The sequence below is a fragment of the Lissotriton helveticus genome, chromosome 4_1 (genome assembly GCF_964261635.1).
Source record: "Lissotriton helveticus chromosome 4_1, aLisHel1.1, whole genome shotgun sequence".
NCBI classification, from domain to species: Eukaryota; Metazoa; Chordata; class Amphibia; order Caudata; family Salamandridae; genus Lissotriton; species Lissotriton helveticus.
The window spans coordinates 768,952,129-768,979,857 of record NC_136063.1 but is presented as its reverse complement, the minus strand read 5'-3'; the positions used below and the strand labels follow the sequence as shown (position 1 = coordinate 768,979,857).

The 27,729-nt window shown below is 40.9% G+C and overlaps 1 protein-coding gene across 4 annotated transcripts in view; it reads right to left on the bottom strand.

Annotated features, from left to right (window-relative positions):
* Positions 1–27,729, bottom strand: part of ZNF521 (zinc finger protein 521) — a 671,937-nt gene that overhangs the window by 390,160 nt on the left and 254,048 nt on the right. For all 4 annotated transcript variants that reach the window (XM_078687407.1, XM_078687409.1, XM_078687406.1 and 1 more), the window contains exon 3: positions 16,507–19,847. In XM_078687407.1, coding sequence (XP_078543533.1) covers positions 16,507–19,847 — 3,341 coding nt within the window. The remainder of the gene's footprint in view (positions 1–16,506; positions 19,848–27,729) is intronic.

Genomic DNA, 27,729 nt, shown 5'->3' with positions numbered 1-27,729 from the left:
GACAATTTGTTATTTAGGAAACAGGGCACTCCGAGCAGCTAATTATAAAAGAATGTCCTTTCTTTCTCGCTGGTTGGCATATTATACCCCGCAAGCCCTACAAAGAATGTTCCCTGAACACGAGAATAAATGTTTTAGATGTAAAACCAGAGGACAGGGTGGGTGGCATCATATTTTCTTCTCATGTCCAAAGCTAGAACCCTTCTGGAGGGAGATTTTCGCAGATATGGAGATGGCAACTGGGAAAATTCTTCTTCCAGAAGTGGAAGTGGCCCTTTTTGGCATTAGTAAGGACAGGAACATGTTTAATGAATCAGAAGAACTGTTTATTTTTGTTTCTACTGCCGTGGCACGGTCCCTGATTCTGCAAAATTGGAAATCCACGGCGTGTCCTTGTCATGTGAAGTGGGTCAATAAAATGAGAAGAACATATAATTTTGAGAAAGCCTATGCAGGTAGAGTGGGTGCGGTTGCAAGATTCGAAAGGAATTGGAAATATTTTAACCAACTTGAACTATTAAAAGGAAAGTGACTGTTCTATTTTAGCTATCTGTAAATTGGTATGACACCTACATCTGAGGAAAGAGTAATATCCATCTGCCATGCTATATCAAACTGCTAAGTATTTTTTTTTAATGAAATGTATTATTGTCTGTGTTATTAGATATTGGCACTCTACTGCACTTAATTGCACTAGTCACTTTATATAGGTCTAAAAAAAAAAAAAAAAAAAGGAGGAGGAAAGGGAAGGAGAAGGGGAAAAAAAAACCATTTTGCACATAATAATATTTGCAATTTTAAGCGTTGGTTGTTTTTTTTAATATACTCTTCGCTTAGCACTTTATAAACAGTATAGTATTATTATTACTGTGTTACTATACATTGGCACTTTATTGCATTAGTCACTTTATATAGGCTATATTTTGCACATAATGGTATCCTCTAGCGTTGGCTCTTCTTTTCTTGCATTTGCATCAGCACCTTAGTAACGATATAATAATATTATTCTTGATGCTGCCCAAACCAATTGCTGCTGTTTATAGGTTGGGCAATCTAATCTGTTTTGGAGTTATTATTTTGATTACGGTAATGATAATGATTTTCTTTCTCTTTGATATTATTATTGTATTATATCAATTGGTTTAAATTTTGAAGTATAATATTGGTTATTTTCTTGTTATTACTGTGGCATTCTATTGTCTAGGTTTGTCTCTTGGAGTTTGTCATTTTCTGGGTTAATGTATGTCCAATTATGAAGAATTTAATGTACCAATGTATTTTTCTTACCTACGGCTTGTAATAAAAAAAACACACAAAAAAAGTAATTAAATATTTAAAATATTTGAATTTGATTTAGAAAAAAAAAAAAAAAAAACATTTTTATACTGAAGCTGAAGACTCCTGAAGAGCAATTACTTGGCACACTGCCTTCGCACAAATTTCTTGAATGGAGGAGTGCACATGTTTGTAGCTAGAAAAATGTGGACATAGGCTCGCAGGTAATTAGACTGAAATTGCTGAAGTTGGAAACATTAATAGTCAGCAGTCTCAAAAGAAAGGAATTAAGTGAACACATTTCAGGACTGATGTAATGTTATGGAGTGTTAAAAAAAATCACAGACCACTGAATAAGGAATAAAGTGTATTCAAGGATTCAAAATTCGAGGGAGAACTAAAAGGTGTGAAAGTTAGCATGATTCAACACTGCAAGATTGTTGGCTCTGTCATAAATGTTTCAGGTTAAGTCTATAATATCTTTTCAGGACTTTTAGCTAACTTAATAAAAAGTAGTTAAAGCCTCTCCCTTTACCAATCCTACACTTAAAGTCCAGAGTATGTAGGTTCACGAGCAAATATGTCTACTTATGTATAAGTGAAGCACAATCCCTCTAAATTTCACAAGATGTTCAAAACAACCTGATCACAGTAGTCACAGCCAGCAAATGTCAGGCTTAACCTGAGAGCACTCATTTTAAAAACAAAGATCTTGATTATGATTGCCTCATTAATTAACAACCATTGTGCATCCAATTCTTGTGATGCGGTTGCAATCACAAGATCACAAGAGGCACAGTGTTTATCACAATAATTATTGAATGCAATAAAGAACACAACTTTGGATTTTTCACTATTTTTGTGAAGTCAAATACTGGGGCATGGTGATTCTGGTGTGAAAAGCACTAAAACCTATGATAAGTGCCTCATTTACGAGGGTTTAGCTTGCGACAGGTGTTGTTTACCACACCCACAAAATTCCACACCCCAATTTACCATCTTCAAATGAGTGTGCTAAAAGACATACCACCGACTGGGGCATTTGCAGTCAAGGGTAAAGTTAGCAATGCACAATACATACGGTGAATAGACACTGTTGCTTTAAAGAAATCCATCAATAACATAGCTGGTTTTTCAACAAAACAACTGGATAAAACTAGAGAGGTAATGGGATTCTATAAAGGAAAGTCAATATCAGGACACACGAACATTAAAAATAAGAGAGCGGGCAGGGTATGATGAGCAGAGAAACAAATTTCAATTATGTTTCTCATTATTTTTGTAAATCTTGTTCACTTTAATATGATGTGACTGAAGTAATGGTAGAAAAAAATCTACAGATGATGCAAAGCTTCAGGTAAGGAGAGCTGTTTCTCGACGTCTCACGTGAGTCTTTCTACAGTTATTCCCCAAATTGACCATAAAAGCGGAGTACATTTTTTACTTACTCACATGTTGGCAAGAATATGGAATGGATACCATGTGAATTTATACCTGATTCTTAGCTCAAGAGAACGTCTAGAATGAAGAAAAGTGGGTGAAAAGCAAAGGGAAGTGTGCCTGATGGGGTGAGAGGAAGACAAAGAATAATGGCATAGAAATCCACCAAGTGCAGAGAAAGTTGATATATCATAGCATAGGAGAGTAGAAAAGAGAGAGAACTTTGACAACAGGAATGGGTGGCTCCATTGCGAGATGGGATTGTTCAAAAGAAGAAAACAAGAGAAGAGAATGTCAGAGCAGCTATTGGTATTGTCTAGAAAAAATATATCAAAGGTATCGAAAACAAAGAAAAGGAAAGTTTATTAGCCAGAGATTATATTGTATTGTATTGTAATTGCCTTTCTATAGCATTTACTAACCCAGATGAGGCGTTGAATTTTTTTTTCGGCGAGTAGCAAGTTACTCCGGAACCCAAAAGGATTAGTTGTGAATTAGTATAGTTAAATATGAAATTCATTTGAGTGGTGGATATGTTAGTCTGTTATTTGGATGAGAAGGATAGAGGAGGGATAGAAGAGGGAAAGGTTTGCAGTTATATAGTGCTTGCTACCCCTGATGAGGTGCTGAAGTGCTGTTTGGTGGGTAGCACGCTACTCCGGACCCCAAATAGGGTTAGTGGGGAATAACTATAGAAAAACATGAAGTTAATTTGAGCGGTGGACCTGTTATTTAATAGTGGGGGTAGAGCGCAGGGTAAAATAATTAGATTATGGCAGTCTAAAAAGCAATGAGAGACACAAAGACTGTGCACGACACTGAAAAGAAACAGCACTAGTAAGTAACACATCCAACATTCTCAGCGCTGGTCGCACGTGAATGCAACCTCACCTGCATGCCAGTAAATGTTTCCATCCCAGCCAAAACCCAGTGCAGCACTCCTTTGGCTCATGGCTACGTTCACTCTTTACAAACAACCCATATAATTACAATGACCCAAGAGGGAAAAAGTTGAGTCGGCATTAGACGTGAAAAAGGCAAGGAACAACAAAGAACCCCCATATTTCAAAAGTATTGTCTTCGCACAATAAAGAATCAGAAATAACTGCGAGGGGCACTGGCATTTCTCTGCTGAGATTATTTCTCTTGAAAACGTCTGTGCATGCTAATTATTTCCTTTACAATTGCAGTCACTCTAAAGGAAATACATCACTGCTTACTGTGCTATCCCCAGGTGGCAGACAAACAATGCCTGTAATGCCTGAAAATTATTCTCAGAAATCACTTGTGTGTACATCTCGAAAAAAAACATGTAAAGAAAATGCCTCTATTTCAAAACTCAACACTGAAAATCAAGCTACTCATAATGCACGGAGACTGTTCGATTCTACATACACTATTTTAATATTACTTAATTTTTATCTCAGAATCTTAAAAGGTAGGATACATGCATACAATTACAGAACACCCTCCAGCGCAGGCAATGCAGACAATAGGATTCCGCCTATAAAAAGTGGCTTTAGAATAAGGTACTTGGATGTGATGCCCACATCTGCATCTCACTCGCTACACATTTGCCTTTTTGATCTAATTAACGTATTCATCAAAATCCCCTTTAGGGAATTCTTTCCACTGCACAAGTCGAATCTTCAGCCACAAAAAACGGGAAGAAAATAGTTTAATATAAAGATAATCATAGGAGTCCCTATTTTTTCCTGTATTTAGCAGGATAAATAAAGGTAGAAGAGAGATGGGACCAAGTTGTTGCCGGTAGTCAATCTCTGAATCTTGAGCCTACCTCCGTAGAAAGTTCATCTGATTCTGGTCACAATAGGACAATTTATGGAGATGAGGTAAAAGCCGTGACATTGCTTCTTCTTAAAACCAATTTTCCGCTGAAATTTCGAGCCATTGTCATGGGTCACCACAGTTCCATGGCATTGATGGTCAGAGGTGGCTGGTACATTGTAAATGCCTTCAGATCATACTATGTGAATGCTGACGAGTAGACAGCTTCCACATAAAGCAACGTCACAGAACTGCCTTCAGGCAGAGATATGTCAGGAGACTGCCTCCAGAAAGAGATACAGGTTGAAGGGATGACTGAGGCTAGGCAAATTAATGCTCCAATTTGCTCATCATGGCAAAGCGAATTAAATGGTACTTGGACAAGAGATTGGCAGGTAGGCTGTCATGCCTAAGCTGGTATTTAGGGAGAATATTAAATCAAGTAAGTGAGCTGTCTCATGTGTTTGCTCCTGTAAAATGAGAATGAGTCCAAGGCAGCCCAAGGACCTAATTGTGAGTGCTGGGTATTTGTTCCACCTCCACCAGAGTTATTGATACCACAGAGTCCTGGTAACTGCTGGGGTGGAAGTTACTGGGAATTACAAGTGGAACCCTGACATTGTATGGAAAAATTAAGAATTACTATGGGCAAGTGTGCTGGTAATTCCTCATTCTGCCTAGAATTTCATTCTGAGATTTCATCTGGTTTCAGCAGCTATATCCCTGGCTAAAAGTGGCAATTTGTCACCTATCAAAAACTCATTATGGCTCCTAAGTTTATAATTATATATTTGCCATTGGTATTCATAGGACAATTGTGCCTGATGTTGACATTTCAAAGGAGGGAAGCCCAAATTAAGCATGTTATTATATTCTGGTCAAGGACGCTGTAAGGAGTCTGTCAATTGGAGTTTGGTAAGGTAGACAAACACAATTAACAATGATGGTGTTGTGGTTGTTGAAGCCCTGCACCATACTGCAAATCTCGGTTTCTGCGTCTGAAGCAGAGTCCAAAATAATGGCCCATTAGACAGTAGATGGAGACAGTGTTCCTTGGAGATATATGTCTTTCCATAGCCATCAGATTTCAAATCGTTTTTTGTTTGACCTATTTTTATAGCAGTCCCGCTAACTGTACTCGAGAATACACATATTGTGCATATACATTCATTTATATATTTGTTTGGACTGGGACCTATACTTCATAGCAGATTTGTTCCACCTCTTAGATGTTTATCTCTCTTCATAGTAAGTGGACACGTTTTCCCTACCCCAAACCAGAGTTGCAAACTTCATTCTGAAACATAGGGATCTTGGGACCTCTTTTTACCATCCATCTTTTGGATTCTATTGTAAATAAATTCTACGTCGTTTCTGTTTCTATTCACACATTGCGGTGTGCATTTCTGGGCATTCTTAATTCGATTTTGGGCGTAAGTGCTTCTATTCACACTTTATATTTGGATAGATAGGAGGATCACTATTCTATCTTTTTAAACTGCATTTATCATGTATATAGGCACCTTCTTTTAAATTGTATTACTATTTGACAAATTATCTACCCCTTAGGATTGAGTCATAGAGGCATATAATTAATTAATTTCTCAGTGCTTGAGACAAGAATATTTGTGTATTATACTTACAGGTACATTTTCTTTTGTCCTGATGAAGGCACATTGGTTGCCGAAAAGCACGTTCCTACCAAGATTTAGCCACGTTTTAAGCCAACCATACTGTATTGTATTTGGAATGAAAGATAATATCTGTGACCTGTATATTCTTATATCCTATTACGACAAGGTGATTTCACAATTTAACTTCATTCTCACAACAATCTCACTCAAAAGACCCTCTCCCTTCTTACCTTGTCCAAGATCCTAAACATGTCATCGTCCCATATTGGACCAATATCATCAACTCCTCCCTTACATCGGGGTGGTTTCCAGTCTCCCTCCAACTTGGTCAAATCACCCCCATTCTCAAAAACCCTAAAGCTGATCCTGACGTCTCTAACAACCTTCCCCCTATCTCAAACCTCACCCCTCCTCTCCAAAGCTTTTGAAAAATGTGCCCTACTCCAACTGGACAAACACATTGACACCGTCAACCTACTTGACCCTCTACAATCCGGCTTCCGTAAAGGCAGTAGCACTGAAACCGCATTGCTAAAAATCGTGATGACATCCACCACGCCCTGGATAAGGGTGAGTTGTATCTACTCATTCTCTTCGACCACTCTGCCGCATTTGACACAGTCAACCACACAACCCTACTTAACACACTCAAATGTCGGTTTGGCCTTAATGGTCCTGTCCTCAATTGGTTAACTTCCTATTTTCAACATAGAACTCAACAAGTCAAAATCCAAAACTGTGTCTCAAATCCCTCGCAAGTCTCTCTTGATGTGCCCCAAGGTTCTATTCTCTCTCCAGCACTTTCCAACCTCTTTATGGAACTTCTTACTGCCATACTAAAACAAGCCGGAATCAACTACCACCTATACGCAGATGACACACAACTATACTTTAAAATTAAATCCCATTCTGATGTCCTGCACCTAAATAACACCCTGATTTTGATCTAATCCTTGTTCCACTCCAACCACCTCAAACTCAATCCTAACAAAACTGAAATCATTCTCTTCTCCCCTAAAAGCAACCCACTCCCTATCCGTTCATGGATCTCTGACCTTAATGCTCTTAACTGCCCACTCACCTTATCCAAAACCGGTAAAACTCTGGGCATAACCTTCGACAATAAGCTTACTCTAAATTCACACATAAAAAACTCGGCCAAGGGAGCACTATGCACGCTCCGCCAACTCAAAAAATTAAACCATTCATCCCTGCGGAAAATTTCAAATCAGTAGTCCAATCCCTTGTCCTCTCGAAAATCGACTACTGCAACACCATGCTCTCTAGAACCCCCAAAATCCATCTCGCTACCCTCAAAACCATTCTCAACATTGCCCCCAGACTTATAACGGACACTAGATGTTTCGACCGCATCTCGGCTGCCCTGAAAGTCCTTCAATGGCTCCCCCTCAAAGGCAGATCTGCCTACAAAATCGCCTGCATTACACACAAAGCCCTTCACCTAAAGTCCCCGCTCTACCTCTCGAGCAAACTCAAAATAGCGGGCTGCTCTAGTCCGATGAGAAGTACCAACATTTTCCTCCTCGTCCCCCCTCTGCAAAAAAAGAAAGCCTCTCAGTCTTGTTCCTTCTCGGGTAATGCTCCCAACATATGGAACACCCTCCCTATTGATTTACCCTGCAATCTCTCTTACTTCAGCTTTGAAAAAGACCTCAAACTCTACCTGCTCAACAAATATTGGGGCCCTGAAATCCATCTCACTCCTCATGTGTTTCCCCCTCTCCCTCCCACCCACCTTTCCTCCTCTCCCTCCTCCCCATTTCCTTTTTTTCCACCTCGCCCTTACCCTTTTTCGCCCCTTCCCTCTCCCCAACACCTCTCCTCCACTCCCTCACCCCACTGCTTACTTCAAACCTGCTCCTTAAATACACTTACCATGCAGTTAATCCTCCTGTTGTTTTAAACATTTATATACCCATTATATCCTTGCCTTAAATCAATTCCCTCCGTTGCTTACCTACCAACGCAAATCTTTTGCTTAATATGTTTACCTATTCTAACTCATCTGAATATCAAACTTTTCTACTGTATTTTCACTTTACGATATGCATTTCTTATGATACTTTTCGACTGTACTATCTTCATACTTATGTAAAGCGCTCTGATACCCATGGGTGTAGCCAGCGGTATATAAAACCTTTCTAAATAAATAAATAAATAAATAAAACGTAGCTTATTCATAGAAAAGGATTTATCCAATGGAGTCATCAGTAATCTATTTTGATTTTTAAATTTATATTTTTGATAATAAAAAGGAATGGTGAAAGTTACTTGCTTTGCTTGGCTCTCCTTTTATCACATTATATCACTTTATTTCAAAGTTAAAGAGTTAGCTGCCTGAGGTCTTTATTTACAAGACACTGGCTATCACTGACACTGTTTATTTTGTTGAATTACATCTTTTCTACTCTGAAGGTTGGGAATATAACTCTGAGAGTTGTATTAAGTAAAGGGAAGGTGTGGGCAGAAGTGAAGGCTAGGCTTATGTGATGGAAAGGTGATGGCAGGATGACAACACTTTCAGGGACCTGATGCAGTTCTCAGTGGGACATATGCTGCTCTTTGAGAATCCAATAGGGTACAAAAGGTCTGTTTGGTTTGTCTCATGACTTTTTTGGCAGAAGGTTCATGTGGGATTTGGGAATAACAGACTGTCATTACCTTGATAGGTTATGAGGGCCATGAATGAAGAAAATCAGCTGTTGAAGGACAGTAGTTTGATTGCTGTGGAATATATCTTTGCATTGTGTTAAATATTAATGCTAAACAACAGTAGATGACATGTTGGAAACCATAATCAATGCTTGACCTCCTTGGACGCCTGTTAGGTGATATAAGGAACAAGTTCTTGGGAAGGGTCTAGCAAGGTGATGCTATGTGATGTTTTGAAGATGAAAACAGTTATGTGCCTCTGATGTGCATGCACCAAAATCATTTACCTATGAGTTTTTTCGGGTGTGTGGCTAGATGCTTAGATGCTTGGACGTCTTCCTGGTGCATTTGGTATTTTCAATGTTAGACTAGGAGTTGTGATGCCAAACTCATCCAGTTCTGGCCCTCGTGTGATGCTCTGTCTGTTTTTGCAAGTGGGTCTTAAATTATTTAGGGTCGTTACAACAAGAAATATTAATGATGCTAGTTGTGATATTTCTGAGTGGGTTTGTCTTGCTCCCAGAGTGTAAAAACATTTAGCTTTAGAACACTGTGAGGTGCAGAGTACTAAGATGGTGAGCGGGGAACTGGTATAGGATTGGGGGTGTGGTAGTGAGGAGTGGGCATTGTTCAGACATGAACATTCCATCTCCAAACACCTCTGTTAAGCTACTTATTGGGTCTCTTACTCAATTAATCCTGCCCTTGCTCATATCCGCCTCTTTATTCCATACTTTTATGTTTCTTGCCATGAAGTGGCTTACTGGAATTGGTTGATTTCTAGTCTTCAATGCATACTTTGCAATCTTATTTATAACCCCTCTGTCTTTTTGCCCTCATGGTGAGTTTGCAACTTTACTGAGGGAGATTATAGAACTCGGTTGAAGCATCTGGCCCCTGAAGTACACCTAGTGTATAGGGGTTATAAACCAATATAGAATGGTTATCAATTTAGAGTGTGATCAACATGGGAAGTTTGTCTTTTATTGCTCTATCTTCCAAGTTATGTACTTTTATTGCTCTGACTGCTTCTGTCTGGATAAACCTGCTTGCACTATCCATCAGACAGATTTTCTGAAGCACCACATACTAATTCCAACCAGCCCTTATGTCGGGGTGTGACTAAACTGGGGAAAGATGGACCTAATTTTGTTTTACTGTCTTCTCTGAGATCTTTAGTAGGTGCACTTTCCTATTTTGTCTGGAGGGCCCAGTCCAAAAAGACTAGTGAGTTGATACTCTTAAGCTTGTGAAACATGAACAGAAGGCAAGGGCCTGAGCTTAGTGGCATGAGCCAAAGTGAGAGGGCCTGTGAAAAGCAGGATCCAGAAGGCGGTAGTAGGTAAGGTGTATATATATATATATATGGTTGTACAGCTTTGTAAGAAAGTTGTTTATTTGTTGGAGTGGATGGGAATCCTCCAGAAGGAATAAGGCTACAGACCTGTTAAGGTAAAACACAGTTGTGTAATTTAAACATGGCCTCAACCCGCTGGTAGCTATGGTACAGAGCAGACAGACCTAACTTAGGAAAATGTGTAAAGTATTTAGCAGTAAGTAAATAGTTAAAAAGACAACACTCAACACAATAAAAATCTCACAATTTATATAAAAATCGAGAAAAATTTAATGAGTAAAATGACACCAAATTTATCCAAATCTAATAAGGGCAGCTGGAGACATGATTTTTTAAAGATATAAGACTAAAATCAATGGGCAAAAGTAAAGTGCCAATCAGTAGTCCCTGTTCACAGTTGCTAAGGACCTAGGCATGATTTCAGAGTAAAGTGAATCTTCATACTTCATGAAAGGGAAGCACTAGCAGGCACATCTGCTTGCAGCCTATTTCTAATTAGCCAAATAGAGGTTCTGACAAAGTCTAACTTTTTTAGGTTATTTTCCCCAAATATTTATTCAAAACCTGTCTTCACCACTGAATCAGAAGTTTAATAAACATTAAAATAGTGTTTGAATTATTCAGGTAGTTTGTTCCAAACCAGAGATAGCAGAGTTATGATTTATTCTGAAAATAGCTTTAGGGTGCTCATAACTGTAGATACATGCCAAAATAAAATGTTTGTATGAGCCATTTTTAAATACCAGGCACCCTACCCTGTGGCTTACACTGCCTGTTTAGGGGTGACTTGTTTAATATTTAAAGAAATACAGTTATTTCCTGTCTCCAATGGTTATTTAAACAGTTTTGTTTGTAGATTTACAAGCAACAGCAGTCAGGCTCTCCAGGTAGTCCTTATGCCTTGTTTTCTTTATCACTTTAATGGATGGCGCACTAAGGGCTGCAGTCCATAGGTGGCATTCCATGCCATTGGTGAATTTCCGACACCACATATTATGGCCTTACAATAATATTTAAATGTGTCAGTTGGGGATTATACAATATTTCCATGGTTTAAGGGTTAGAGCACATACACTGGGGCCTGGACTGCATTGCCCCAGAGAGCAGAATTCAAAAGCTAGCAATTTCATCCAGCAAAAGAAAATGGAGTTGATTACACAAAAAGAGACATGTCCTCTCAAGCAGGAACTTAGCCTCAAATCAAGAGAGTGCCATATGGTGTGGTACAGAAAGAGAGATGAATTGAGAGAGGGAAGGGTCAATCTATAGGCTGTTGATCAGGATCCCACACCCTGATGAAATGCAGCTTAAAATGTATCTAAGAAGTTATTAATTACATTTTAAGAAAGGTATGGAGCTAAGGCTAGAGGAGTCCAAGGGATATTGGGCAACTGGAGTGGTGAGCAGAGGGAATAGAGAGAGCTCATAGATTAGGAAAACTGCTGTTTGTGCTTCCCGCGGGACCAGCTTTAATCCTGTGAAGCAGATCCTGAAGTTAATATACAGTTGATTCAGAGTAAGGAGGCCCAGAGACAGGGACTAAGGAGAGGATGGGTGTGGGCCCTAATTTGAGGTTTTATGAAGAATCTACTCTTTCTAAAGGAGAAGAAGATGAGGATAGAGCTGTTTGTTGTTCATGTGTGCAGGTGCTCACTCCTATTTAAAACTATTCCACTATTGTGTTCCCAATATCGGACATTTTATTTAGTGAAATAATACATGCAGGTATCCTGTACACAGGCCTCTGTTTCTCAATTTTCTCCTTAGGTCAGTGTACAGAGTAACCATATCTACTGCCTTGCATGTACACATATAAGCAGCTCTCCTGCAGATTCCAAAGCACATGAGCCATGCTCCTGTTCCTGTGTTATGTGAACTTGATATAGCACGACAAATCAAACCCGAGGGGGAACGTCGGTGCTGAGGCGCAAACCAGGTAAGGTGAAAAGAAGAGAAACAGCCAGGTTTATAACGTTTAATGAAGTCAGTGATTTCAGACCAGTCACAGATGTGCTGGGGGAGATTTGTCCAGCAATGGGGGGCAAGGTAAGAGAAAGAACGACTGCTGTGTTTGCCTTTGTGAATACGGCAGGGGCAGAGCAGGTGTTGGTCTTTAGATCTCAGATTTGTTGTAGAATGATAATGGTGAAGTTTGTTGTGGAGGAAAGCCAGGACTTTTCCTGACAAATGTATGTACCAGGCATAAAAAATTAAAAATTATGCACTTTCTGATTGAGAGCAAATGAAGAGATCTGAGGGTGGGCTCTGAGGAAGTACAGGGTGGAAGTTTACAAACAAGCTTGCTGCAGTATTCTGAAATACCAAAAGTTTTGATAGTAGGGTTTTATTAGCACCAACCAATAGGGAGTTTTGTAATCCAGGGGGCTAATTACCAAGGCCTGCGTAAGGGTTTTTCTAGTATGGAGAGTTAGCCATTGAAATGTCTTTCTAAGCATTCACATGATTCTGAAACAGGAACCACATGTAGACCCAACCTGCTCTTTCATTGTGAGGTTGTCGACTATCAGGATTTCTAGTTTTTTTACTACCTTTTTAGGTTGAGTAGCAGCACCCAAATCGAGTGGCCACCATCATGTGTCCAGTAGGTATAGTCATTGCCAAACAGCAAGATCTCAGTTTTTTCTCTGTTTAGCTATAGGCAGTTTTGAGACATTCCAAAAGCAATTTTCCTCATACAATCTCTGAATGTACGATTTTGTAAGTTTGGGGTTAGGACCCATTGATATGATCAACTGTGTGTCATCTGCATATGAAATGATCTTCAGACCACAGGTTCTTACTACTCTAGCTAAAGGGGCGACATATATATTAAAAAGTGTGGGGTTCAGGGAGAAGCCATGTGGTACCCCAGTGTCTATAGACATGACACATGATTTAAATGATCCTACGTTTAGCATCTGTGTTAGAATATGTAGTAAGCTACATTACCAAACCAGTGTTTTATAATTGACACCAATCTCAGATAGCCTCTGCACCATGATGGAGTGTGAGATGGTGTCAAAGGCAGAGGACAGATCAAGTAGTGCCAGCATGGCTTGATAGGCTTGATAGCCGTCATCAAGGAAGTGTCTGATGTTGTCTAATACCGCCATTAGAGCGGTTTCTCTACTGTGGGAGGCACTAAACCTGGACTGGGAGATGTCTAGGATGGAGTTGGATTCTAGATAGCTTGATAGCTGTTGATTCACTAGACTTCATAGAAAATAAAGAAGAGAAATGGGCCTATAATTTGCGGGTTTTAGTGGATATGCATTCGTTTTTGGCACAATTTACATCACCTGTCCAATTTTCCAGGTGTGAGGTACAGTCACAGTGTTCAAAGAAAGGTTGAACAGTGCTGTGTTGTCTGTGAGCGGGTGTTAGTTGGAGTCATCATAATGTGAGGGTAGGCAGGATCAGATGGAAATCCTGATTCGATTCTGCTCATAGTTTTCAGAACAAGTTCTGGGGTGCTGGGTTCAAAATATTCTAATGCAAAGGGGAGCTGTGAGGTGGGGATAGTGACAAAAGGGAAATAAGAAAGAGGAATGGGACAGAGTATGATATTCTTATATATGACTGTATTTTTTTCTGCAAAGTGATCTGCTAGAGTATTGCAGAGTTCCTGGAAGGCCTATACAGGTGAGGTGCAGGCAGTGGGCTTCATAAACCCATTAAGAACTTTAAATAATTCTTTAGATGAGTTGCCTGTATTATCTATTCTGTTGATGATGTGTAATTTCAGGGCAGCTTTCAGTTTTTTTATGAAAAGGGTTTAAGGCTGATTTGTAAGAAGTTTTACAAAGTCTTTTCAGAGAGGGATGTAGCTTAGGCTAGAGTAGTCCAAGGGACATTGAGCACCTGGAGAGAATAGAGAGTCTAGATAGCTCATCCAATAGGAGAGCTGCTGATTGTCCTTGACGCAGGACCAACTGTAATCCCATGAAGCAGATCCTGTGGTTAGTATATAATTGATGCAGAGCAAGGTGGGCCAGAGATGGGGAAAAGGGCAGAAGCTGTGAGATTTTCTCCTTGAGATTTGATGAAGAATCTCCTTTTTTTGAATGCCAAATGAAGATGAGGATGTGAATCAGGCCTGTACATTCATGTGATAACCTTTATTGCTGGGTTATTACAAATCATTAACATTTTGATAAAAATACATATTAAAAATGACCTAACCGTAAGTCAGGCGAGTAAGAATGTTGTAGTCTAGGCTAGTGGAACAAGGACTCAATTACTATGAGCTTCTGCCATTTCCTAGAGCTGAGAGATATATATTCTGGTGAAGTGTCTGACCTTGGCAGGCTTGTTGAGGCATTGAGCACAGGATGACTCAGTTATGTATAAACAACACTACCACGGTCAACTTTGCTAGCGTTCATTAAACCAGTAAATACAATTTGAAGACTAACGATAAGAGCTATTTCAAAGTTTTTGCTTGTTTCACCTGCTCTTTGAAGGCAATAGCAAGTGCCAGTAGGTGCATAACTCAAAACAATTCTAAATTGGTTATAACTTTTTAGTTTTAGGATTATCATTTGAAATTCTACATCTTAACCCATTTATCAATTGCTCTGTTTGGCATCATTTAAGAGACATGCCAAACTGTGGTCAGTATGAAGAGATTTTAAGAGCTAATCTGTGAACTACATAGGTCTTCATTTCTAGAGTCCAGCCCTAAACATATATCTGGAACTTTAATGCTAAACAAACTAGGAATTGATTATATTTAAAACACATATTTAAAGAAAAATCATTCTCTGGCAACTGAGCACACGCATTTTACATCTGAATAAGCAAAAATCTCTACATGCTTGACCACCACATTGTCCAACTCTAAATGTCTCAGGAACTAATCAGTTAAGTTGAAACCAGATGTTTAAAGAGACCCTGGTCTCTTGCTGAATTAGCTTCAAGTACACACATTAGACAAGAAAATTACAAACATAATATTAATAGTAGGATAAGCATGAAGGCCCAAAGTCATGGATTTGTTCCCTACTTATTGCAGGTAACTAAAACTATAATTGCACATTGTGAATGCAAAGCTAGTTTTAGACATCACAATTTCAGTAGATTATCATGCCATAAGCACTACCTCAAGCAATGTTCTTAACTAAGAGCTGACATTCATTACCTTAAGCTATTTGTTGTTCAAGAGTACAAGTGCTCACTCCTATTTCAAACAATGTCGCCACTGCTTGCCCAGTATCAGGCCTTTTATTTAGTGAAATAACACATGCAGGTCTCCTGTACACACGCCTCTGTTTTGAAAAGTCTCCTTAGGTCAGTGTAAGGAGGATATACCTCTTACTAGCTCGTATGTAGTTCCTTGTATTAAATTTACTTTTCTATTAGGTTTCACAGTACACATCTTAGCAGTCCTCCTTTAACTCTCAGGGCGCCTGAACCATGCTCCATACACTGTATCAGACTAGAAATGCTTTACAACGCTTTATGTCATACATATGAGTGGATTTTGTAAATTTAGTATTAAGCAAAACCCAGGTCTGGTGAAAATCTCAACTACCTACGGAAAGACATTAATAAAATGACCCATAATTTCTATGGACTTTGCACCCATTTTTCTTTTCTGGGGCACATCCGGTTTTTGAATGACTGACTTCATTCTGGAATTGCACTTCAGAGCACCATCTATCAAGAACCAACAAATCAACCTCTTTAAAAAATGTGCACCCAAGAAACTTGCTCTGCTTTCTTATTCTATGTTTTGAGATCAAAAGTCCAATCTCTAAAATGGATTGAATAAATCATACATTTATACAATTGGAAAGATTTCCCTCATCGCTATATTCTACTGCACATGTGGGTAGAATGAGAGTAAGTAACATGAGAAAGAAAAAACAACCAACCAAAGGCTCTCGTTTAAACTGGACTGAGTTTAACACTTTTTTCAGAATTACAGATAGCACAGTGGCTGTCGTAGTCTATTTAATGCTTGCAGACTCAACTAATCCTTTCTCAAACTCTTCTAACACAGAGCATAATAATATCTCCTCTCACCACCTGTGTTCATCTTTCTTTGTTGATCCGTGCACTCACCAAGCATACTTGTTCCTTGTAGCTAACATAGTTTGCTACTCTTGGCTAACTTGCCATGTGAAAAAAAGACCAATAGTCTGTAAAAATGAAGTTGGAATTTCACTCATTATGCGACTTTTGGTTAAAATCACTTTTTGTAAAAAAAAAAAATCTTGTTGCTCCATAAAAGCCAAGCAAATAACTCTTCAAGGAGGATAACTTTGCCCAAGACCATGAAAGACAGGGAAAACATAAGGGGAAAATAACAATAAACCATAAGACAATGAAGCTTACCTCATCCGATTGAGAAGGACTTATTCTGGGCATTGGCGATACTTGGGGTGTTTTTAGTTGCGCGCTGTTACTATCAGGAACAGGCTCTCTGTGGACTGACTGAATGTGGTTGTCAAGCTCATTTTCAGATTCAAACTTAACATTACAACTAGAACATCGAGTCTTCAGCCCCGGAGTCTTGCTTTTGTTTTCAACTGGCGTTAAGTTATCATTTTGGCCCAAACCTTGCCTACTGCCGCTCAGGGCAGCATTGATACTTGGGCTCGCGCTCTTACTGAGATTAACACAAGCCGCACACAGCCCATAGGGCAGACCGTTAATGTCAAGCTTAACTAAATCTAACTTGTAGCGGAACTCCTTCAGGCAAGAAGCGCATTTGTAGAGTTTCTGAGGATGTTGTGGGCGATTTGTGGCTTGAACTGCAGAACCATTTCCAGTTTTCTGCATGTGGAATGTCCCATGGATCTTCAGTTCTAAAGTGGAGGTCACCGTCTGCATGCACACCACACAGCGGAATCCTGTGAGGGAATTCCTTAAATCTGGATGCATTTGACAATGATCTAAAAATTCCTCTTCGCTCTGTAGGGGCAGCTTACAGATTCGGCACGTTCCTGTGTCCAGACTCTTACTATGCGTAACTTTATGTTCAGTAAGGGTTAGAAGTGAGGGGAAACGTTCACCACAGATAGGGCACATGTAGTGTTTCACTGGCCCCAGATGAGTCTGCATATGCTCTCTTAGGCCGCTCTCAGAAAAAAATGTCCGCGAGCACACATTACACTTGTAATTCCCTTTGATAAGGTCTGCCTTTTTCTTGAAACTGGCACTTTCTCCAGGCCTGATGTTGTGATCTCGGAGCTGGTGATTTTGTAGAAGGGAATCCATGGTGTAGGCCGCTCCACAAATGTCACACCCATACATTGGTTCAGATGTGTCAATGTCTTCCTCGCTACCATCATGGCTGTTGTGTGATTCTTGATTGTTAGTTAGCAGTGTCTGGAGCTCCACCTCTTCTTTTTGAACTTGTTCAGTTGCTCCATTTGTCCCACAATTTGGAGTTTTAGCATCGAAGACACAATGCTTTTCACGCAAGTGTTTTTCTAGCAAAATGATGGCGTGGAAAGCTTTGCTGCAGAATTTGCAGTTGTATTTTTTGCTATGGGTGGTGATGTGGCACTGCAGCTCCACCTCAGTACCAAAGGATTCTCCACAGAAAATGCACTTGTGCACCTTTCCCTGGTTCTCAAGGTGGTTGTGTTTAACGTGCAGCTGGAGGTCAGTTTCATTGCGGAAGTCCCAGTTGCAGGAAGTGCACCGGTACACTTTCTTTTCGTTGCTGTGCTTGACAGCCAGGTGGAGCTGAATGGAGACTTTAGAATCAAACACCTCTTGACACAAGGTACAGCGGAAAAACACAAAGGTGTGCATGTCCAGCAGATGCTTCTGCAAGTCATCCACTGAAGTGAACTGCTTGTCACAACTTTCACAGATGTAGTACGTCGAGGTTATCATAAAGTGAATCGTGACGTGTTTCAACAAGGACTCCTGGTTTGGGAACTCTTTGTTACATTGAGGGCATGTCAGTTTTGGCAAAACTGTATCAAGATGGGTTTTTAGATGAGTCTGAAAACCATCTAAGGAGGTATACTTAGCACCACACTGATTGCAGACATACTCCCCAGTGGAGCGGTTCGGTGCCTGCATCATCTTTAAAGAGTTCTGCTCAAAAGTAACAGGCGACAAGGGGCTAAGGGCTCGGGATTTCTTCCCGTTGTGAAGGTAATTCAATGCTAAGGGGATGTTCTTATGGTTCTCCTTGATATGCTTGTTCAGTTTAAGGACACTATTGAATATTGGAGAATTTGTACAATATGAACAAGAATACACCTCGACCACTGGATCCTTTGGGGTTCCAAGCACTGGGGAGCCAAAGCGGGAACTGCTGAGATCACAATGGACCTGTCTAATATGCTCATCCAGGGAGGAATCAGTAAGGAATCCCATGTAACAATGAGGGCAAAAGAACGCGTTACTGTCTTTTGCAACGGGGTTTGCAAATCCATGTGAGCATCTGATGTGCTCCTGAAGGGTGTTGAGGTCATTGAATATTTCTGAGCAGAAATTGCACTGATATATAATGGCTTGCAGGGCAGAGACGATCAGGGCTGGATCCTGAGCATCGTGTACTTGCTTAAGGTGTTCGTTCAGATTGTAAAGCGAAGGTAAAACTTCTAAGCAACACTGGCAGATATGGGCCTGTTCAGGCTTATCTAAATGCATAGTTTTCAGGTGTATCTGCAGAACTGCAAGGCTGGAAAAGAACTGCTTGCTGCAGTAGATGCAACTGTATGTGACCTTTGCTTGCTTACTTGACGGAGCAGTCAGGTCAGTTGGCTGCTGGGCTGCACGCTTCCTGCCGCGGGTTTTTGTGATTGGGGGTGCAACCTCCACCATTGTCGAGCTATCCACAGAGAGGTTTGAGTCTGGGGTAGTACTGGACACAGAGGTGTAGCCAACGGTAACCAAAGAAGGGCTGTTGCTATGATTGCAGGACTCAGGCTGCTGGTGACTATCCATGTGGCTATATAGATCTTCAACAGTAAAAAAAGTCTCTGAGCAAATGTTGCAGGAATTTTTCTTTTCACCGTTGTGAGATTGCTCCATATGATTCAAGAGGGGCCCCTCCTCTACAAAAAGTTCATGGCAATAAACACACTGGAGAGCCGCCCTGTCTTCATTAGGGGAGCAATCCGGATGGCAGTCAGCAATGTGTTTCTGGAGATCCTCTGGGAAATCAAAGCCTTCTTCACACTGGCTGCACTTCTGAGCGTCTTTCAATTTCCAGTCCTCCATTCTGGAGCCGGACTGAGAACCATCCTTGTTTCTCTCGTGTACCTGCATGTGTCCATGCAGCGAGCTGGATGAGAGGAACCCTCGCCTGCAGATGGCGCACTTATATGGCTTGTTGGAGGTATGAGTTTTTAGGTGGATTTTAAGATGATCACTTCGAGAAAAAGCTGCGTCGCACTCGCTGCAGTGGTACTTCTTGTCACCTGTGTGAAGCTTTATGTGGCGGTCCCGGCTGCGTTTGTGCTTGAAGAGCCGGCTACAGAAAGTGCATTTGAACGGGAGCTTGTCGCTGTGGCTCTGCTCGTGGTGCTTCAGGTAGCTGAGACGACTGAAGGATTTATCACAAAATTGGCAGGGGTAGGGAAGTCCCGGAATGCCTTCGTCTTCACCAAAGTCGCAACCATCCCCGTGGCTTGGAGAAGTCTGGTCTTTACTGGAAGGGGATGAAGCGGGCCAAGAGCAGCTGGGATCGTCTTCAAGATCCACTCCATCTGTAACAACAAGGATGTGCAGCATGAAACAAAATCATCTCTGAAATGTCACATCACAATCGAGGAGCAATGCAATAATAACATTGTTAAGCAACACGTTTGTGAGCAATATTGTCTAAAATGAATTGTTATGGGTTCTTTTCACCAATCAAAGGCTGTCTATTATTAAACTTTAAACATTAATTCATTTTTACTTTTATTCATTTACTTTTATTGGATAAAGTATGAACTACTGTAACCATATGTTAAGCTTGCGCTTTAAATATCGTTAACATAGGTGCTCAATAGACTGTCTTTTGAAATACACAATGAAGTAATTTATATTTCCATTTTTATTCATTGTTATGCATTTGCATATAACTTGTCCATTTTCAGAAACACATTAAATGGGTAAATAACACAATTTTGAATGATTCTTTAAACACTGGCCTGGCCAGCCCAGCTTAGGGTTTGGAGATCTGTACAATGCTAATATTTATGCCACAGATGCCCACAATAGTTAGGCCACTGAGTTCACTTTATGGACTGTAACAACAACTGACACTTCCTGTGCCAGGTAATAAAGGTTGCATTAAAGACAAGAAGGCGGTTATTATTTATTGCTCTTGGCAAGGTAAGTACCCTACTACCCTCTACACTAAGCCTAAGGCCCTCATTATCCCAGAGTGGTGTCCTTAAAAGGGATGCCTCTTCATGCAACTACAAGTTTTCAGGTGTCTCAAGGCCCAGAATTATTTGTTACTCAAACTCTAAACCCGATTATTCTGGTCTGGTAGACTTCCAACCAGGAGAAGTGTGAGAATCGTGGGCGTCTGCTGCATCTGACACCTCTGAAACATCATACTTCAGCTGGGGACAGTCAGAAAAAGCTCCACCCACTGTCCTTCTACCACCCTTCTACCTCTTCCAGGCCCAAGAAAAAAGCTCCCCTACATGTATCATCTCCTTCAAGCTGGGGGCAAATATGTACAGGCTTAGACCCCTTAGGTCTCAACATAAGGGTGAAAAACATGAGGAATTGGACTTGTATTCCTGGGCTGACATTTTATTCCCCATCCTAGGGAAAATACCTCCTAAGGTCTATTAACTCAGGGGGAAGATACCAGCTAGAATCCTTAATTCTGTCCACAATATATTCCTGAAGAGTTAACAGGGGACTCGTAATGAGGGAATACGAGGGATTGCAGCCTCTGTTTCCGGTTTATGCTTCGGTTCTAGAAACTTTACTTTACACAATGTATGCTCATCTTGTATTGGTAAATCAACAATAGATAATTCAGGTGTGCGAATTAGCAGCTAACCAATTCATGTAGAAATCAAACAACAACATTTGAAAATACCCAAAAATGTGCTTTGACTTTTGCATAGGTTCATAGATTTCAGAGAACATTCATCTGGAATGAGACTCTTCTGAAGCCTACAGCAGTCTCTTGATATGTGTATCAAAAATATATAAACATCGGAAGTCCTACAAGTCGTTGATCAAAATGAGGGTAACATGATTGTGAAACAGAGACCATTCAATGACATTACTAAGCAAATACACACCACAAGAGCAGGTGCTGTGATAGGAGACAGAAGAAATAGGAAACTGGGTCTAGGGCAGCAGAAAGAAGGCTCAAACTCCAATGTGCGGTACAAAAAGGGGTGGTGATGGACGGAGCATCTGAATCAATCAAACCCTCACACCCAGTCAAGAGATCTGGGTTTAATCCATCACCGTTCTTTAGCCCACTCTGCCACCCCAGTACAGACATGGCTATATGCAAATCAGTCTGACCCTGTGCCTCATGGGAACAGTCCAGCCCGAACTGCCAAGCCATGTCTTCCCTGGACCGGAAACAAGCTTCCGAGGACTGGTTTCTGGCATTCCAGCCGTCTTCAGCCCGGCTTGCTTGAACCCAGTGTGCACTGCATACAAGACACCTCTAATTCAATATCTGCTCATTTGGGGCCTGCTTTTAAGCATGAATTTGTAACTAAAGGAATTTCCTTGATCTCAAGAAAGAGGGTTTATGTGCCAAAGATGGAGTCAATCTCATTGAAAGCCATGTTCCTCATCATGAAAATCCACTTTTTGTGAATCTCTTGTTTACTTGGGTTATTTAATAAAGTTTTAAAGAAATGTTGGGACAACCACCGCCTAACTGAAATTCTAACCCTTGTTCACTAATAAATTAGAATAATAGTAGTATTAACATACACATCTACAGAGTATATAAGCAGTTGAGCTGAGTATTGCTAGTTTTCGCTAGCATGCTTGACTAGAGAATGTGATGACACAGGAGAAGATAAACCTATAGTGAGTGATAATGTCCATAACACCTCAAGAATAAGATTAAAAGCCATGTTACTCTCAGCTGATCTGCACGTTCTGCCATGCTGTACTCTCATGTGTACAAATTAGAAACAATGTAACTTATCCAAACTTCGTGCAGAAAGATCACATTTAATCAAATCGGACTTTTGAATATAGGCTCAGTTGTTTTTCTCTGTATAGAGATTTTAACCAAGGAATTGGCCTGGCATACATCAAGTGTTCATCAGCTGGTTGTATCACAATCTATCCAATATCGGTTAACGGAATTAGCTAATTTCCTCTTCTGCTTTTGAGATGTTGTATGCAGTCAGATATCCTAGTGAGGGAATTAGGGCTCCTTTCGTATTCTTTGCACTTCACAAAAGAATGGACCAAACAAGTATGTATTAAACAAACAAACACACACAAAATATAAACGATGCCACCCGCCCCAACAGGTACATTTTAGCAATGTTTGTGGTTGCATGTTGGTGGCAGTAAAGACGGAAGAATGAGAGGATTGTAATTGACAGGGAAAAAGAGCTAATCATACTGCAGACCACAGTAGAAAGGGCAATGAAGAAACATATAATGGCATGAAGAATGGGCCAGCAGGGTTGCCATTTTCTGATGACGCCGAGTACTGAGTGATAGGCGGAGCAGTGATGACAGAAGCAGGGCCCAGGGAGAGAGGGTGTGGTGACTCCAACGACATCCTTTATCCCAAAAGCACAACCTAACAGGTTTTTTGTCAGCATCTTTCAGTTGCTACACTGTCTCATTCTCAACACCCCAACCAAAGAACAAAAAAATCAATACCACGTTCATTCCCAACGCTAGTTTTTCATGTTATAACTCCCTTTAAGGTAATAAATATTTTAGCTCAGAAATATGATGTTTGTGCATCTGCGTGGTTACACCAGAAATCAAATTAGTCCATTTTTCTGCGTTTGGTGACCGATGATTCCAGACCATGTGCAGGTGTACCTCAAATGTGTTTGTGATCATTTTCAAACCACAATAAGCGGTCAGTGTGAACAATCATTTGGAATTTAAAAAACTATATATTATTCTAAATAGAACGCAGACTGGCACCACTGTGGGACAATGGATCAACTTCAATAGCGGTTTCCGTAGTCGAACAGGCATCTTTATTTGTAAACTAGACTATGCTTATGAGGGTTTGCCTACAAGTGTCAATTTCTTTTTTTTTTATTGGAAAATGCTTTATATAATTTATTTTTTACATGTCTGGCCATTAGATCCGACTCTTCTCTCTGAACTTATTCCTTCACTTCGTTTTCACTTTCATCCTCCACTGACTCCATTCATGCCTCAAGATGTGCACCCTCTACCAGGGCACACACACATTCATATGCCTTTCTCTTGTTCCATTTTTTTGGCGGAGAAAATAATCTCATGATGTTGTTTTAGTTCGTAAAGTGCACTGTTAATTGTAGTGCTGTACAACAAAATCTTAAAATAAATAAAATTGAACAAGCATATAAATGAGAGAAATAAAAACCATAGTAAACAATCTGTAAACCCCGTGAAAATAGCAATGAAAGTCCTCATAATATAGTAAACACTTCCCTTGCATAGTCATGGATGTGAGTTAGGCTGGGGCAACAAACACGCCGGGTCAGTGCTGCACCAACATAGCATAAAAAGTATTTGAAATACAAAAATATTCCGGGGGCGATGCAGAAAACCAGGCACAGTGGGGCATTAGGATTAAGAATTTTAGGTCACAGTGCCCATTGTAAGAATGGTAAGCAAGGACCTTAACTCACAGAGAAAGCTCTCAGAAATCTCTCCTAGATTGCAATATGTGGACAATGCATTTCATCCAAGAATAATTTCCTAAAATGAGATTCAGTCTCGAAATAACTGCTATGGGGAGTATCTTTATTTCAAATTCTGGTAAGTATGGGTGTTAATGTGAACATTAGCAAATTCCTGTAAAAGACTGATTGATAAAAAAGGCTAGGTGGCTTTGGTTATGAGACTGCTTTCTACTCTTGGATTTTGTTATTGTTCTCCTTAGCATACATTGTGCCTACGTAAGCCATAGACACATTAGAATTGTACAACTCTGCGGCCATAGCGTTTTTCACATAATTATGAATTTGCCGCACCACATAATCCATCATCTATTGCATAATCTGCAAAAGTTAACAAAACAAAATGTTGTTTCTAGCCCTACTAGTTTCTATAAGACCAGTGGCATAAGTGTGTGTGCAGTGGAAGTCCCTTACCAAAGGTTAACTGGTCATCTTTCATTTGCTTTATTTAATATTTAGTTGCTAACCTGACACTAATGAGGTGAAATCTTTGCAAAGAGAGTATTGTCATGTGCACAAATTACAAATTTATGAGTTAATACTATAAAAAAGTGCCACATACTTTGTCTTTTCTTGCCACATAATTTAGTCAACCCTGCTACGTAATTTGGTGCTCCCCTGTCGCATAATTCCAGGGCCCTGGCTATAGAGGCCAATGAAAATAATCTGGCTATTGTAGACCTTCCATGAGTCAGTTAGTAGGCTGGTATAGTTCAATGCAATAAACGTAATCCCTTCAAACCACGGTTGGACTCACACTGGGAAGTGCTGCACGTCCACTTTCTTTCACTTGACATTGGTCCATTGCTTGTCTAAATCCTGGCTCCATAATCTCATAAAATCACTGTCCTCCCATGCTGTTCAATGTGGGGTGATGAGACAAGGGAACCATTGTCTTTATGCAATCTGCTGCACCGGGGTTTAAATGCATATTTGTTTTAACATTTTCATTGATCATGAAATTAAAATAAATAACAGAATTAATGTAATACCACTATGCAAGTATATGAAATAAATAATAATAATGTCCCTTGTACCATACACACGTTATACGATATACCTATCTAACCTGGATTTAGATATGATGTACTGCCTTGAAAAGTATTTTATGTTAGGCTTTATATGTAATGCTGGCGAGAGTTGTTCATTTGATGGAGGAAATCGCGTTATGGTTCATCTAAATAACATGAACAGGGCAGTTTATCAAGGGTGTGAGAATTAATAGGTACCTCGGCAGTTAGATCAATACATCTAAAGTCGACATGCCACGCATGCTTACATTAATTCACTTTTATTGTCTCTTCATTTAACTGAGATTGTTGGCTTCATTCTAAGTTTGTTTTACATCTTTGTTTGTAAACGCCCCTCTTGTAGTCAGACGGTCAAGTACAACACGCCCATCTCATTTGTGCTGTGTGCATCGGGCCTCTCACCAGCACTGCATTGCCTGTAGCAAGGCTGTCTGACTGTACTCTTGAAAGTACAATAGGACTCAATATTTTCACTCAGCTGTGGTGAGTGGATACTGACCCAGTGCGAATCCCCACAAGCAGCAGATTTCTTTCAAGCAGCTAGAAAAAAGCAGTGTGTGCTACTGTGCCTCAGTAAATGTTTATCCCTGTAGGGGAAACTAGGGCACTGTAATACCCCTTTCACCTCATTGCTACCCAAACAAGCATCTCACTTTTGGGACCTTCTAAGACTTTAGTTGTGCAGCACAATATCCTTGGTCCAACAACATCAACTGTTGCATGGATAAACACTTATTAGGTCCCAAATGCGAGACCTATTAGCCATGACAATGTTTGTTATTTTTTGTTCCTGGGGGAAACTGGTATAGTGCCAGGAGGGTCAAAGGTGAGTGGCAGGGATGTGAGGAGTGAATGCCAAGAGGGACAAGGGTGACAGTCAGGCCATGGGGGTGAAGGGTGAGTGCCAGAGGGGTGAGGATTGAGTGCCAGGGAGATGAGACGTAAGAGTCAGGAAGGTCAAGGGTGACTGCCAGGGAGGGGTAGTGTGAGTGCAGAGAAGGGTGAAGTATGAGTGCCAGGGGTGAGGGGTAGCTGCCAGGCCAGGGGGGTGAAGAGCTAGTGCAATGGAGGTGAAGGTTGAGTGGCAGGTCAGGGGGATGAAGGGTGAGTGCCAGGGAGATGAAGGTTGAGTGCCATGGAGGTGAAATGTAAGAGTCAGGAGGGTCAAGGTTGAGTGCCAGGGAGTGGGAGGGTGAGTGCAAGGGGTGAAGGGTAGCTGCCAAGCCAGGGGGATGAAGGGCTCATGCCTTGGAGGTGAAGGGTGAGTGCCAAGGGGGTGAGTAGTGAATGCCAGGAGGGACATGGGTGAGTGTCAGGGAGATGCCAGTTGAGTGTCACGCAGAGTCAATGCTGAGTGCCGGAGAGGGAGAAGGGTGAGTGCCAGGTGCAAGGAGTGACTGCCAGGCCTGAGGGGTGAAGGGTGAGTGCCAGGGAGGTGAGGGGTGAGTGACAGACGGCAAACAGTAGTGAACTTGGGTCTAGAAGGAGGTGCGGAGATCAACACCCGGTGTGTGCCAGGCTGGGACGCGCCAGGCCAGACTTGGGTGGATGCAAGAACCTCTGAAAGGCGGGTGACAGATCACTCGTAACCTTAGTACAGGAGTGGGGTGCGCAGGAGAGAGTAACATCTTAAAACAAGAAAGTTTTCAAAATCCTGAATACTCCACTTTATGGTCTTGCAACCTTATGTGGAAAATAAATAGCAAATGAATAGGCTTCCGTAGCGGACTTGCAGCTTGTTACAGCAACTTATTGAGATAAAGTTTGTATTGCAAATAAGCCAAAGCTAACACAATTTGAATTAGTAACGGTAAGATTCACAATTAACTAGAGACAAGTTAAAAAAGCACCCCAGAATTGAACCAAGGATACAGAATAATAAAAATCGGGGGCAATATTGGTCTCCTTTTCACAGATGACAGCCAAAAAAACAGCGTGTTGTGGGGGACTCAGATTCTGGTGGAATCAGAATTTTTAAAAGAGTCAATTTTTCATAAAACCTTTTGTTGGGGTTGTGTGTGTGGTTGTGGTTGTGTGTGTTTGTGGGTGGTTGTTGGTTGTGTGTGTGTGTGGTTGTGTGTGTGTGGTTGTGTGTGTGGGTGTGGTTGTGTTTGTCGGTGCGGTTGTGGGTGTGGTTGTGTGTGTGGGTGTGGTTGTGTGTGGTTGTGTGTGGTTGTGTGTGTGGTTGTGTGTGTAGTTCTGTGTGTTTCTGTGTGTGTAGTTGTGTGTGTGTGGTTGTGTGTGTGGTTGTGGGTGTGTGGTTGTGTGTGGTTGTGTGTGTGGCTGTATGTGTGGTTGTGTGTGGTTGTATGTGTGGTTGTGTGTGTGTGGTTGTGTGTGGTTGTGGTTGTGCGTGTTTGTGTGGGTGTTTGTGTGTGTAGTTGTGTGTGTGTCGTTGTGTGTGTGTGGCTGTGTGTGTGTGGTCATGTGTGTGTGGTTGTGTGTGTGTGTGTGTGTGTGGTTGCGCTGTCATCATCAGTTTGCTGGGCAGCAGGCCTGACTCCTGAGGCAGAGAGGGGAGGGGCAGTTAGCAGCCCTGTTTCCTAGCCGAGGAAGTAGACATCGGAGTGGGCAGGGTGGGCCCACTCTGGCACTGGCGAGCCCCACTTTGTCCCTGGTGATGCAGCTAAGATCATTGACCTGGATGTTCACTGTGCTGCCAAAGGAAGAAGAAACCTGTCAATATTGTTTGCAGGGGGTATTTATTT